The following is a 15,462-nucleotide window of genomic DNA, read 5'->3' as shown; positions in this document are numbered from 1 at the left end:
CTTTCTTTGCCCCTTTCCTGGAGGTGTTTGAGGCCAGGTTGGATGGGGCCCCGGGCAGCCTGATTGAGTGCCCAGCTGAGCAGCTGGCAACACTGCCCACAGCACAGGGCTGGAGCTGGGCAATCTTTGAGTCCCTTCCAGCCAAGCCATCCCATGATTCCCTGGAGGCAAAGATGATCCGAGAGCTGGAGCACTTCTCTGAAGAAAAGCTGAGAAAGTTGGGGTTATTTAGCCAGGAGAAGACTCTGAGGAGATCTTACGGTCACCTTCCAGAATTTAAAGGATGCCTACAGGATAGAAGGGGAGAGATTCTATCGGGGTGTGTAGTGACAAGACAAGGGGTAACTTTTAAACAAAAGATGTTGGGTTTAAGGGAGAAATTCTTCACTCAGAAGGTGGTGAGGCTGAGGACAGGCTGAAGGACAGAGAAGCTGTGGATGCCCCATCCCTGGAAGCATTCACAGCCAGGCTGGTTGGACTGCCTGCTGTAGCAGAGGCTGTGGTTCTCTTTGGCTTTTGCCAAAGAGATAATTAGCGTGCTCTCTAAGCTCGGGGGCCCTGCAGACAGAGCGGCCCTCACACCGCCCCGCACAGACCCTGCTGCCATTGGGGCAGCTCCGGGCGCAGCTGGGCCGCCTCCCGCGGGGCTCCGCGCCGGGCGGGGCCGATGCAGGTGTGCGCAGCAAGAGCCGCGCGTGTTCCGCGAGGCCGCGCCCGTGCCACCGGCAGGTGAGCGGGCAAGCAGGAGGGCGGGCGTCGGCCGCGGCTCGGCTCCTCGGTGCGGCGAGCGGAAGGAAATGCCGCTATGAGGCTGCTCCTGCTCGCGTGCCTCCGAGCGCAGACCGGTAACGCGACTACGGCGGCCAGGATACAGTAAGTGCACCCAGCCCGGCGCAAGGGAGGAGATAGGGTCCCCTCCGCCGCCTCACGCGTCGCAGCCCGCGTTGCAGGAGCGGGCCGGCCGCCATTCGCTGCCCGCTGCGGCGCACGGCGGCGTGTGGCGCCTCAGCCACCCGGCACCGTGAGGGCTTGCTGCTGTTCCGCAGCACGGGAGAGCTGAGGGGAGAGCCCCCCGCCGAAGAGGTAAATGGATAAAGAAATAAGGCTGCGTTCAGCTCAGGGCAGGTCGCGCTGCGGGGCTGACCCGAGCTCAAAAAGGTGCCCTCGTCTCCTCGGTGCTGTTCCGTCGGTCGGTGGTGGTGGGTTTCACAAGGGCAGCCTGTTTGGGGAAATGCTGCAAGGTCGGTGTGTGAGGTGCAGCAGTAGCTGCGGAGCCTGAAACGAGAGGAGTCCCACAGCTCTCCTAGGGCAGCACCTCTCTCCTCTTGGGGCCTGAAACAAGGCTTATAACTTCATCAGGTTGGATATTAGGAAAAACTTCTCAGAGCGCTCAGTACTGGCACGGGCTGGCCAGGGAGGCGGTGAGGTCACTGTCCCTGGGGGTGGTCAATAGCCGTGGGGATGTGGCACTGAGGGACACGTCAGTGGGCACGACGGGGCTGGGCTGGGCTTGGTGAACAGAGTGATGTTTCCAACCTCAGTGATTCTGTGATTCAGTTTAATCCTACCTTTTCCTCTCACCGGATAAAACAAAACTGGTTATTCTTGGGGAAGTTTATGCTCGTTCTTCTTCCACAAGATTATTTTTTCTACTTTTACAAATCAAGTATTCGTTTACTTTCACCTTCCACTTCGCGTTTAGACTGTGAAGCAGTTCAGAGGTAATCCAGTGGAAAGCTAGTTCTGCATTGCTTCTAGTTAAACTAGGCATAAGTAACCAAGTCAAACATATTATTTCAAATTTTCTTCTAAACTGAGTGTCACTATGACCGCATCAATACATTGCACCAAGACACAGTGATTTAGAAAGGTGCCTTTGTCAGAGTGGCAGTAACCAGTGATTTTGTTTAAGCATCCCCAGCTGTGTACGACTCCTGCATGGTGGCTTAAGCTAACATGCAAGAGAGCCTAGGTTTGCTGAGATAGAACAGCTCAGCTGACAGATGGTTGAACATATTACCATGTTAGTGCAATCATTTGCAGCTATGTGAGCACATCTGCAGTGTCTGTGTGGAGTACACCAACTTGCTTTAGCATCCTAGTGCGTATAGTCATGCCTTACACAAAATGGATGCCACTTTCCCATAGACCTTCAGACAGAAAGTAAGTTGTGAGGGAGATGCTAATTTAATTCATTTTCAAAATGGAGATAGATTAGAGGTTTCTAACAGAAGTAGTCTTTGAGAATCAGTAACTTATGTCATGCTCAGTTGCTATCTTATCACTTGACATAAATTTTATTTATAGTGGTAATATGAAGGAGCCCATTTAAGAAAAGAAATCTAATTGGGAAAAGGGATAAAGAGTACTAGCTAGCAATTAAATGTGGCTTCCTGACTAAAAGGCTGCTAAGTGATAGCTACCAATAGAATCATAGAATCACCACGCTGGAAAAAACCTCTGAGATCATCCAGCCTTACTGTCCACCTACCACCAATATTTTCCCACTAAACCATGCCCTGAGTACGACATCTAAACCAGTAAAACCATCTTACACTGATACTTTTACTTATCATGGATTTTCTTAAGACTCTGTGCCTTTTAAAAATATCCATGGCGAAATGCTTGGGCATGTTGCTTCTCTCTCAGATTAATGTTTAGCTTCAGTTGTGTCTATGTGCATGCTTCTGGATTTATTTGTTCGATCTTCCTGATTTTTTTTTTTTCTTTCATATTGAACTGTGCCCAACTTTTGGTTAAGTATACATGAAACAATGAAGTTGCCTCCGGGTTGGACACTTGCCAGCATAGATTAGTTTTATGGCTTAATATCACTGGGGATACTATGTTTATGTTATTACAGCTATTTATGTAAATGCTTCATATTTTCATAAATAATATATTCATTTCCTGAGTTTAAAGTAGCTGGTGACAAAGATACCAGAATCTAATTTGGCTAGAAGTCAGTTCACTAAAACAAGTGCTATGATAGAAGTGCTGTGAGCTTTATTTGTATTAGTCTGCCTTACCTTTAATCACTTTGAAAAATCTGAGCAATGAGTAGGGAATAAAACACAAAGCAAAAGTCATTGGTTGGGCTGCTGTTCTTCAGCCCTAGCAGCACTATGTCCCCAAATATTTTGTATGGCTGGACCCATTTATAAGTCAGGATTAAGCCCTGCAGAGTTATTCTGGCCTTCCAGAGGACTTCAGAACGTAGGGGCTGAGGTAGTATCAGTCCAATTTTTATTTCTCTTCTTACCATGGATTTTATTCATGCTTCCTTCCAGCCAGCATAAACAGTCTGTGTTGTTAAAAGGAGAAGCTTGAGTGAGAAGTAAAATAAAGAATATTTTACTTTAACAGCAGTAAAAAATAAAAAAATAAAAAATAAATACAATTTACAAGGGAAACAGAAAAGACCGAGTGGGGTTTCAAGTCTTGTAATTCGACCAGTTTCAGTGGGAATCGTGAGCATTCAACTGTAGCCAAGTTTCAGAACAGGCAGTGGAAGTCACTCTGCTGACTTAATAAGCTTTGGATCATGCTGTAGAGATTTAACAATAGTTCACACATAGCAGCTTTACAGAGTAGGCAGCCTAGAGGAAGCGGTAATTAATATTTTTGGATGAACCCTATTTTGTGCTGTAAGTAATTCCATTCAAGTATCAGAAAATTAGAATGTAAATGTTTCTGAAAAGGAGATGGTAGAAAATAAAACAGGTTTGAAGACCACAGTATCTGAGGAGCAAGCACGCTTCTAACTTGCTTGTACCTTAGCTCCAGCCATGCTGCGTTTGGAGCTGCAGAAGAGTTTCTGCATACAGAGACCCTGATCTGATGGTTGAGAGTGGGGGAAGGCGGCCTCCTGAGTTGGGATAAGAAGTGAGAAATAGTGATCAGTAAGGTAGGAAGGAAAAAATGGAACGTAAAGCATATTTTGTGGTCATCTTAGAGAAGATGTTTCTATAGAGAAGTCTTTAACAAAGTGAAAATGTGTCGGAGATTGTAACTTCTAGCAATATTCCTCTGCATTACTGTATAGATCCAGAGCAGACACACATGTATGTGTCAATTATATGTCTCTTGATTTCCAAAGAGAATAAAAAAACAAAACAAACAGGTGACTTCCCATAATACTGAAATTGTTGAGGTTGGGAAGTATTTAAGTGATGTTTAGATGTAAATAAACACCACAGAGTAAGCTGTGACTGTTACAGTCTGCTCTAAGAAATTATCTTCCAAGCTTACCAAACGACTGAGATGTTCCCAGTTGGGTTACTATCTAGCAAACACCCAAGGACGGATTCTGGCAGCCGAACTGCAATTTAGAAATATTCTTCTCCCCATGTAGGGCTGTTGGTGTCCATGAGTCTTTAGTAGAGGAGAAAGGTATGACAAAGCAGGGCAAAATCTGGATCCACGCAGTACTTACTGGATGTTAAGGTGCTTGAAAATTTATTTGCTGCTAACTGTGATAAAGTGTAGCCTTGAAATTTGACGTTTTCAGTCTTGCTTTAGATTCACAGAGAGGAGAAGATGAGTTCATTTTTATTTCTCATGTAGAAACTATTTGTTCATGAGGTAGCAAAATAATGTGAATGCACAGTTCCTAGGAGGAGAAAAGATACAGACGGTGATCCTCTTATGTCTTGGCTACATTCAGGGACATCTGCGACTTCATAGACAGATCAGTCTTGCAAAAAAATTTCCTGCACTAGCTTTGCAGCGCCCTCTTATCGTGTTCCTTGATAAGAGAATATGTGTGAAAATCACAGTCTGTATTTTTTTTTTTTCCTTGTGGAGATGAAAAGTCATCAAAAAAAATAGGAAAATAGCACTGTAAATTTCAGTACTCAAACACTACCCCATAACTCTGCTGCTGTGCCCATGCATTTCCATATATGCATGATTTGGAGCTTATGACTAATCATGCTGAACTCAATGGTATGTTTATGGGATGAAGGTCTCTTCACATCTGGGGATTCAAATTCTGGGAATGTTTAGATAATTTTTCTTCTTAAGCCACATGCAGATTTCTTACATGCTCCTGAGTCATTTTGTGTAGGAAAAAAAAAACAGAAAGAAGCAATAGAGATAATCCACAATTTCTGAGCTTTGGAGCATGTGAGGGAGTCCCTCTCTGCTCACCAGAAGCAGCTGTCATTCAGCTGTGTGATTTGGGGCTGTGGAAACTGTGGAGGAAAGTCTCATTCCTGGTAGGTGACCAAAAAAAAAAAAAAAAAAAAAAAAGAAAATTTAGACCACAATTCTTAGCTGAGTTTCTTGATTCCTGATGTCCTGAGAGAGTTATTCTCCAATTCATTGTAATACGCAGATATACTGCTTGCACGTGATAGTGATTTATGGTAATTGCAACACTGATGGGGGGGAAAAAACACCCTTTAGACTGTTTAATGAGCACCTGTGAACTTTGGGAGTGCATGCACCAGCATCCTAGCTACTTGCCCCAGAGATTTCTGTTCCACAGCTGTGAGATTTGGGCCTCATTATTCAGATCCAAATGGAGAGCCTGCTTCAGATGGCAAGCAGGTGCTTGGTGCAAGTTCATGGGACAGCAGAAGTAAATAATTGCTCAACAGTGCAAATAAAGAGCTTACGGTCTGGCTGCATTTTGTTTTTTATTAGTGCTTGTTATAATTCCTTGGTCTTGTTTCAAACGGTGAAGTCGAAAGCAAAATGAGTTTCTTTTTAGAATAAGGAAGAAATACAGTACCATATGTTGTGCCGATGGAGCTCTGTGTGATATAGTGCTAATGCATTCCTTTCAAGACCTCACGATATTTTACAGCATTTTTAGCACCAATTTCTGCCGTAATGACTAACTTCTGCAGGACAGAAAATTACGTTCCTTGGGAGGACATGAAATGATCAAGGAAGGAAACAGCCAACATTATCCAAGAAGCTGTTGAATTTAGCAGGATTTTAGTGCCAGAACAATTAATATTCTGTGAGGAAAAAAAATCAGCTGGAACTACACGTAATAAACAGTAAACATTCTTGTGGTATTTTATAATACTGAAAACATAAACACGGGTTGGTTGAAGCGATGCTATCTCCATGTCATATGGTGTGCTAGGTTCTAGCAAAACATTGCTCCTGTTTTCTAGCTGATGTCATTGGAAACTGATAAGTGATTCTGGTTTCTGTGGGAGGAATTATGAGGCTAGTGTATGTAAGGAAAGTCTGAGACAAAGCTCGCAGAAATGCTGAAAGCAGAGCTCCCTGCAATCAATCAGCTTCTTGACTTGAGCAGTATTTGAATCAATTTTTTAATAGGAGGAACTGCTGTAAATGAAGATGAATGGGTAAGCTGGCACTAAGATAGGTGGTTTGTGTGTGAGTTTTTGTAACAATTGAGACTTTTTTCTAAAGACTGTGAAAGTTTCCATGTAATTACTTTGGTGTCTTTTTTTTTTAAAAAAAAAAAAACTTCAATTATCCTGTGACTGTTTTACAAATGGGGTAAACCAGGGCAGGAGACAAGCCTACAATCAAACAGAGAAGGAACACAGTTTCAACTCCACAGTTTTATTTATGCCTTCATTTTTTGTTCCTGCAAACAATGTTTGCACGTTTGGTATTTTTAACAGCATTATGTAGCTGAGTGTATTTGTTGGGGCCTTTCTCCAGAACGAGGGTCTGAGGATATCCAAGACCAAGGCTTGCATGCTTCATTCAGATGGAATCGTTCCAGCATGTTGAGCAGAAGATTATCAGGAGAGGTGCTGGTCAGAGTTCACTTCCACTGATTCCCAGGGGTGGGTTGGTATTGATAGGGTTGGGCCCTAGAATGGGTGTGGGCTATGATGCGTGGATGCGTGCACAGTAGTGAAGATCTTTTCCAGGAAAACCCCTTGCTTTAGCTTTGTGGTCACCTGAACGAAGTTGTGATAAAGAAGAAGAATATGGGAACAAAAATTAAGGGAAAACATTATGTAATTGAATGCCTGTGACATTCATTCTTTTTTTTTCTCTTGCTCTATCTGTTCTTACAATGAAGGAGTCATCTGCATGATGCAGGTCACATCTGCGTTCTCAAAGATGCTTCCAGGTGTGAAAGTCTGACTGAAATAGCAAATCTAACCTCTGCGGATCAATTTGATGCAGCCCTGGCCATTCATCTTTATAAAGGAGGCAGACATCTGCAAGGTAATTCTCTTCCTCTTTTGCAATAAAAGTACTTCCTAAAATGTACTGAAGAAGAAGAGAATAAGTGCAAACAGTTACAAAGGACAATAAATGCGTAAACCCACACATAATGTAGTTATTCTATTTATCCACTTTAACAAGTATTCAGAAACACTAGAAGTCTTTCTCTGTGGGAGATCTAAATAAGTGTACTTTTTAAGCACCTAATGCATTTTATAATTAAGTACTTATACTACATTAAGATAAAAGCATCATATTAACATTAAGATAGTTTAAGCAGACGTGTTTTTTCAGAGGACAGTAGCTTGGCTAAGAATAGCTCAGGTCAAACTAAAAAAAGCAGGGAGGCTAACCTGATTTTTCTGTTGAAAAAATGAGTCAGAGTTTTTTGGGGACATGAAATAACTTACAGTTGTTGTTTATACCAGCTGAACTCCAGGAGGCAGGATGTTATCAGACAAATAATAAGATGTTCTGTAGTAACTGGCCATGTAGAACAAAATTTTAGCCTGTCATTAATGATACGCTTGAAGCACCAGCTTCAAAATTACGGACACTGTCACCTACTGAAATTGCAAGCATCTATCTGTTTTTGAGATCACATTCCTATTGTCCAAATCTATTCACTTGGACAAAGGTGCATCATTTGATGGTTTCATCAAATCTCACTATAAGTTGCATGGTTCTAGGTTTCAGACTTCAGCAGTCCCCAGGCAATTTGTGCTGGTGAGTTTCTGGAAAGCCTGAATTATTATGTCTAGTGTGCTTGTATATCTTTTGTTATAATGGAACTCTGATTTCAGTAGGGATCCAAGAATACAAATACAAAAATAATGCTGTGTGATGATCTCTGCTACCTTATGTATTAGGGCTTCTCTTGTTGGAATACAGAAACAATTGTTTTTGCAACAAGACCTAGCTCTGTTTTGGAAGAAGCTTGTGGAAGGCCTCATTTTTTTAATGGGGAACAAAAAAATAAAATTGGATTTTAAATATTTACAGTAACATTTCATTACAGTTTTGATGTGCATAGCATCAGCTGAACACCATTACTGTTAGCTTTTCCAAACTCCCCAGTAATCTGCAATGCTTGTTATTCAAATGATTTACAAAAGCTCAGTAATTTAGGTGAATCAGAGCCACACTGTTCCTACAAGCATCTGCAATAACTTAAAGAAAAATAAAATGGAGAAGATCTGAAAAGTGAGATAGCAAGTAATGGGATTGCTGAGATGATATCAGTCAAAGTGTAGAAGTTACTGCAAATTTCTTGGAGGAGAAAAGTGATTCAGAGGACACTCCTTATTCTGGTAACATTTATTCTTTCCACATATTCTATTAAGAAATACTTCTATGAAATTTAGTTATTGCAGTCATACTCCCATTAGTAGATCTTTTGGGCCTCGCCACTGATACTTTGTCTATGTGATTGGGGCTGCATAATATAATAGGTGATGAAATAATTATTTACTTTTTTTTTTTTACTTACTTATTAGAAAAGTAATATATTCATTCAAGTGTTAGGGAGAGTCAGTCTCTCGAGGATTAGTGCTGTGGTGCTTTGACAGTGCTCTTTAATTCTCCATAGCCACAAGTATTAGAGGACTAGGCTAAAACAAGGCTAACATGGGAAAACACCAGAAAAAAATTCACTCATTATTTAAATATAAATCCTCATCTTACAGCTCACTTAAATTTCAAATATAAACGTGGTATGTATGTTTTTTATCTTTATCAGCCTATTTTGTTTCGTTTGCTTTAAGCCTTCCTTCGTTTGTTTTTAACAACAAATTTTAATTATAAAAGTTCACTGCATTTAGACTGATTATTTTTATCCCCCCCGACAGTATTGGCAGCTATAGCAAGTGTTGCCAACAATTTGCACAGCTGGTTATATCAGTGCTGCTCCAAAAGTAATGCCTCCTATTTGATTCTATTGGCCCATGATGTCAGAGGCAGTTATTGGTGGTATGGCAGTAGAGGCTGAACCTTCCCCACAATGTCCCATTACATTTTGTTGCCAGATGGCAACAGAGGGGCAGTCTGACCAAATGGTGTCTGATGTGGAAGTGCATATGAGGCAAAAGCAGAAAAAATTGCACCACCAAGCAGTGGATGTGAGCACAGTGAGGCAATGGGTGGTGCGTTTCAGCAGTGGTGACGGTGCCAGTGTGTCACCTCCACTGGTGCAGGTTTTTACGAGCATGGCATGCAGGCTCTTCCTGCTGGTGGAAGTGCATAGCTAATGGTGGTGACTGTGTTGACAGACAGCATTCAGCATTCTGTAGCTGAGAATGTGCTCTATCAAACCGTGTTATTGTGCTCTTATCTATCTGTTGTAGTTTCCATGGAAATAAATTAGAAGGCATTGCTTATGGAGCAATCTACATATTGTCTTTCAAAAGCAGGGATCTGCATCAACAGCAGTATCACTGATCTCTGTATGGTGGCCCAGTGCTAAGAGGGCAGTGTTGTCCTCGACTCCCCTCTACTTCCGTCTCATTGTGAAAGGATAAAAACAAACTATATTTTCTGTCTGTCTGTCCTAATGCACAGCGTTCACAGTCAGAAAGAAACCAAGGCTTCGTGTTCCCTCATCACCTGGATGACGTTATTTTTAGGCTGTCTTACTGGAGACTGTTTATTTTGCAAAGCTATAGTGCCATTTGTCTAGAATTTAAAACCATGTTCTGCATGTAGTAATTACCCACCCTCAGGTTGTTACCTGTTAGCTTAATGTGGTGGAAAACTGACCACTTAATTGTTTTCAGCGCTGAAACAATCAACAGTAAATGTTATTGACTACTACCTTGATGAGTTTAAAGAGAGAACATTTCTGGTAACTTGTCTGTCACTAAAAAGGAACCTGATGCCAGGGAAACAAATACTATTAGAAAGGAATCTTAAATTACTATTGGCTTTTGTATTTTCACCCTCTTTGGCCTTGTCCGTGTAAGGCTGACTGCTGTTAGCAGAGAAGTGGTAGGTTAGCAGAGAGTAGTGAACCACTATCATGTGGTCATGGCTTGTATCAAATATTAGGCCTTTACCACAGTGTGCACACCGCTGGGTTATCTATGCTTTTACTCATGCTCTAAAACTTGATTGTTGATAAGATCTTGTGCACAGTCAGCATGCGTCCTTCTGTTCTTGCTGTTCTGAGCACTGGGCATCCTACAGTACCTTCCAGAACTTGGGTCATCACAGAAGATGTTGGAGCAACCACTTACAAACACAGATCCATCTTTTGAGATGGTATTAAGCATAACAGTGGTTTTGGTGAAGGCTCACATATACCGCCTTATTTAATTGGGTGACTTTTTCTTTTGGTATGGCTGCACATACAAATTCAGCAGCTGTAACATTCGCCACCCAAACCATTGCACTGGAGTGCCTGAGAGTGCCGTGATTGATTGGCTGAGGCTAGACACTTAGAACCCAACTTTGAGGTACTGTATCTTGTTAAAATGTGAATGCCTTTTGAAATATACATGCTGTTTGGTGGGCTGCCAAATGTAGAAAGTAATTGATTGCTTTATTAAATATGGACAAAGCCAAAGAAAATCTCATAGCTACAAAACAGACGGACATGCTGTTATTGTATGTTTCCCATCAGTGCCAAAACCATAAAAATTCAGGTTTCATTTTCAAAGCCATTTGCCTATGTATGTGATATGGTGTTGTCAGTATACTTTTTCACTCTTAATGCCCTCTTCTCACCTTGGTCATTGTTTTGCAGGTAGTAGAATTCCTTTTGGAATCATCTTTGGAGGGACAGATATAAATGAAGATATCAGAAGTGAAGAGAAACGTCGGGTAATGGGAGCAGTGCTAGCAGAAGCCAGGTAAAACCTGTGTGGAATGTCTGTGACAGGAAATTACGTATTTCTAAAGGCAGATTTTCTAGGAACTGTTCCATAAATGCTTGGAGTCACTGGGAGATATGTAAGCCAATGGACAAATGGTAAGCAACTTGATATCTCTGTGAGTTCAATCTAGTTCTTACGATTTTATAATACAGTTCCTTCATGAAAATATAGTCTGTATGCAGTGCGGTCTTTTTGTTTCCTCTGTTACAATCATCATTGTATTTGTGCACCTAAGTGTTGGCAGAAGTAGTGATGAAGCTTGGCCTCTTGGACTGTGACTTTTCAAAGTAACTCAAATCCCATTAAAAGTAATGAATGTTGTGCTTTTGCGTACTAGTCCTGTGCTTTGTCTACTGAATCATAACTGCTTTCTAGAACAGTATAACTGTGCATGTGATGAGGATATAAAATTCTAAGGCAGGTAAAAAGTGAGAAGAATAATAGCAAGAATACTTAACTTGTGACTTAGCAGCATATCTACTTTATAGGTAGGCATTATAAAGACAGCCTTTGATGGTTAGTGTAACTGTGGACTGTAGCAGCTTGATTGTGGCTTATTTAATATGTTTGTAATGGATACAAATGTAGTATGCAATCATGTTATAATTTCTTACCAAAACTATTTTAGACATTTTGTTTGCAGAGATTAATTCTATCTATACAGACAGATAAAAATGCTCCTCAGTTTGAGAAGCAGACAACTAAAAATAACCGGTGTTTATCTTGTTGCATCTCAGAGTCAAACTTGTTTTCAGAGGCCTTGCACTTGATGTGCTGACAGTGTGCTTGAGTGAAAAGCAGCTGACTGAAGTATGGAGAGCTTTTGTTCTTTTTTTCTGCTAATGTGATCCTTTTTCTAAATGCATAAACAAAGAAGCAATGATGGAAAAAAATCTTTACACAAATTCTCTCCAGATTTTTGGTGAACTGAGAAGTGAGTATTTTCAGGGGGTTTTGAAGTCTGGAAAAATTCCAGTGTTATGTCAGTGTAGTCATCAAGTGTAGTTCAAGAACTGATCAGAAATCAGAAAACAACTGAAAACCAGAGGGGATTTTACAACATTTCTCATTGTTTCAACATCCCCTGAAAATAATTTTCCTTCTGTTTGGTCCAAAAGTCAGTTGATTTTAACAGTATTTGACTGTGCCCATGGCAAGCCAAAAGTCCCTTTTCTTGTTTGAAACTAAAGTAAAATGGATGTACAATTTTCAATGGGAAAAAAATAAACAGGTAGCTTAAGTCTTACCAAGGCACACGCTAACGTCTCTTCATGTGCAGCCAAACTAACTGCCCACTGATGATGGGATGACTTTACCTTCATTCCTCTCCTTCTCCATCAGTTCTTTCCTGTGGCTGTGTCCCAGCCTTCTGTGTGCCAGGGCTGCTTTCTGTGCAGCTTTAACTCACTAACTGCTGTAAAATAGGGATTTTTTAATTCTGGGTTAGTTTTCTACTGCTTTAATACGGGAAGTCAACAAAGATGTTTTGGTGGCACTAACCCGCTACAGCAGGTCACTCAGCTGCATGGAGCTGTGTTGTGTCTGAGCTTCTGCTGACTTGAGTACCCTGCAGAGGCTTCGCTCCAGGAGTGAGCTCTGCCAAGGGAAGGGGTCCCTCAGTGTGCACTCAGGTGTGACAAAATGCAGGCATCTACAAGGTCTCATCTCAGCCTTGGTACTGTTTGTATATTTACTCTTGCAGAGCTTAAATACATTGCTGAGCAAACGTTGCTCAGGATATCATCTCTATTCATCACAGCTTCTCACAAGATAACTACACTGGTTCAGATATGGCGGTATGGATTTTAGTTCATGTTAGCAATGAGGAAATGTGTACAGTGTCTGCAACAGACTTATATCTTGTGGTTTTATCTTTGCTAATACCACAATACGTTCTAGCTATTATTAGCTAACTTAGTGCTGGCGTCAATATGCTGTTCTGTCTATAGTGACTTGAAAAATGTGGTAGGTAAACAGATTTTAAAGACAGCACTTAATCATGCTCATTGAAAAATCATTAGGTCATGTTCTTATGTCTTAGCGGGACTTGCAGTTGAAAACCACCTCATGGCCTCATTTAAGACAAAATTTTTATACTTTTTTGATGTCCTATAATTTAAAAATATTTTTTAAATAGTTATTAAGGAAGAGAAGAAAGTCATCTAATCTGTCAGTTAAAATGAGAACATTAGATTTCAGCACTGGAAAATGGAAAATTATATAAAATGAGAATGTGTGTGTGTCCATTCTGATCCAGTTCTGTGTTTTAAATGTGGTCTGTCACCAATATAGCTCATGTAGCTTATGAAAACTATACTGAGCCACTTTTGATTTTTTTTAATGGTAATTAAGTTTGGAACTTGAGGTGTAGGTTAGCGGCTTGGATTTCCTCTGATGTTTCAAAATGCATTAGCACATGCTCTGTGCAATTCATAACCCTGCTGCAGTAAAAGTAATTCAGTTTTCTAGAAGTTATTCTGAATGGATCTCATCTCCAATATTATCACTAGTATTATTCATTGCATAGTTATTAAAAGAAAAATTGATTTTTTTCTTTATTGATTGCAGTGTTCTAAGCAAAAAGTACTATGAATTGTAGATTGCTTGTCCAGTACAATATACCACCACGTTCCATAAAACAAAGTATTGAGCACTCTCTAGCATTATAATGAGCGTTTCATTTTTAATCAAATTCCTCTAAATGGTGGCTGTACTCCTTTAGGGTATTTAAATCCATTGAATAGTATTTTGTAGACTTGGGAGCAACAGTTTTTTCTGCTTGTTAATGTGATGTATTGAAAGTATAATTGCAAAAACTAGAAGAGAAGCAGATGCAACTTGAGAAAACAAGCATTTGCAGCGGCTTCAATAACTGTGGAGCTGTCATGTTATACATGTAGAATGCATCGTAATACCATAAAGCAGATACTACAAAACAAACGTAAGGGAATAAGTCTGCTCACAACAAACAAAATAGGAGTTATAATTCAGCATTTATGTGACTTCTAATGAGTGCCCTCGAATTGCAACGTAACGTTTCCAGTGGAGAAGCTCTGTTCTGGCTGTGACTTAGCAGTGTGCTTCACCTCTCACCATTGTGATGCTGTAGAGATATCTCAGAATGGAAATGTTAATAAACATTAATACTATGAAATAGAAAATGGAATATTAAGTTTATTATTTGATAACTTATGGTTTATATTCAGTATTTTTTTAGAGCGATTAAAAAAAGAAAGAATTTTGCCAAGCAGGCACATTATGTCTCATATGAAGGAGACATTCAAACCTATCTGTTCTGCCGGGCTGATAGTCCTCACAAATGAGCCTCTTTGTGGTTCTACTTAATACTGAAGTTCCATGTAAGAACAGTCAAAGCATGTGTTTATATTTAATCACATCTTAAAAGTTACCTTAAAGTTCAGGGTGCTCATAAGATCTCTTCTGAACAAAGATTCTTTATTAAATCCCACTCCATAGAAGTATTTCATGTGACTTCTGGGTATTACATCAAGCTCCCAGTAAGAGTAACTTGTTTATCTCGTATGTTTGGATATCAGACTTCTGCGGCTGAAATCCCTCTATAATGAGATGCCTAAAAATGAGGACTGTACGTATCAATGCTGCTTTGAAATGGTCTCTGAAATAATTCTTCTGTTGTGTGGGATGATGGTGTACTGAATGTTTCTCAAAGGCACATCAGTAAGAGTCAGGATGAGCCATTATAAACAGACATAAGGGAAAAGTGGAAGTTGGCTTGGGAGCGGTTTTCTTCTCCCTCCCAGGTGAGAAAATCCTACCCATGAAGTTATTCAGGTACACCCTCGTGTGCTTGTTCTTACTTTAGTGATACGATTTGTGTAGATTGCGGCTGTGTGTATTCATCTAGATAAACCACAGGATGTTCCCATTATTTGGGTTTTCTCCTATTTTAAGAAAATCTTCACTTTAACTCCACAAGAGCTCTAAGTTGTAAATCCACTTAAAGCCTGAAGAAAGACCATTTGTTTTACCAATGTTTTCTGGTTAAAAAGAAAATAGAAAGCCTGCTTTCTGTCTCTCCATCTATAATTACTTTTATAAGCCTCTGCTCTTTCTTATATATATATTTTTTCTGGAATACTTCTCAGCTTGTTGTTATGTTTAAACACTTAAGCAGTTGATCCCAACTATTTTTGTCCATTTAACTAGGTTTGCGGTGGCTTTCACAACGAAAATGAAGGAACTGGCAGCAGCAGAGTGGGTATGTTCATGTGGTGATGGTTATCGTATTAGTAACTACTCACTCTCCTAAAATGTCTGCTAAAAATTGCTAGAGAATTGTAATCATCTTTATATTCTCCATTGCTGTTTTTTTTCTTTATAGAGAAATCCTTTCATATTTATGGGCTTTGACAGATCAAATAGATCTGGCATTTAAATG

The 15,462-nt window shown here is 40.3% G+C and overlaps 1 protein-coding gene across 1 annotated transcript in view; it reads left to right on the top strand.

Moving 5' to 3' along the window:
- GLT1D1 (glycosyltransferase 1 domain containing 1) overlaps positions 1-15,462 on the top strand; it is a 51,240-nt gene continuing 35,778 nt past the window's right edge. Inside the window, exons 1-4 of the mRNA XM_021412785.1 lie at positions 1-873; positions 7,025-7,173; positions 10,913-11,018; positions 15,231-15,282. Coding sequence (XP_021268460.1) covers positions 806-873; positions 7,025-7,173; positions 10,913-11,018; positions 15,231-15,282 — 375 coding nt within the window. The 5' untranslated portion in view covers positions 1-805. The remainder of the gene's footprint in view (positions 874-7,024; positions 7,174-10,912; positions 11,019-15,230; positions 15,283-15,462) is intronic.

This window comes from Numida meleagris, chromosome 14 (assembly GCF_002078875.1).
Source record: "Numida meleagris isolate 19003 breed g44 Domestic line chromosome 14, NumMel1.0, whole genome shotgun sequence".
Taxonomy (NCBI): domain Eukaryota; kingdom Metazoa; phylum Chordata; class Aves; order Galliformes; family Numididae; genus Numida; species Numida meleagris.
This window is presented reverse-complemented; position numbering and strand designations above follow the sequence as displayed.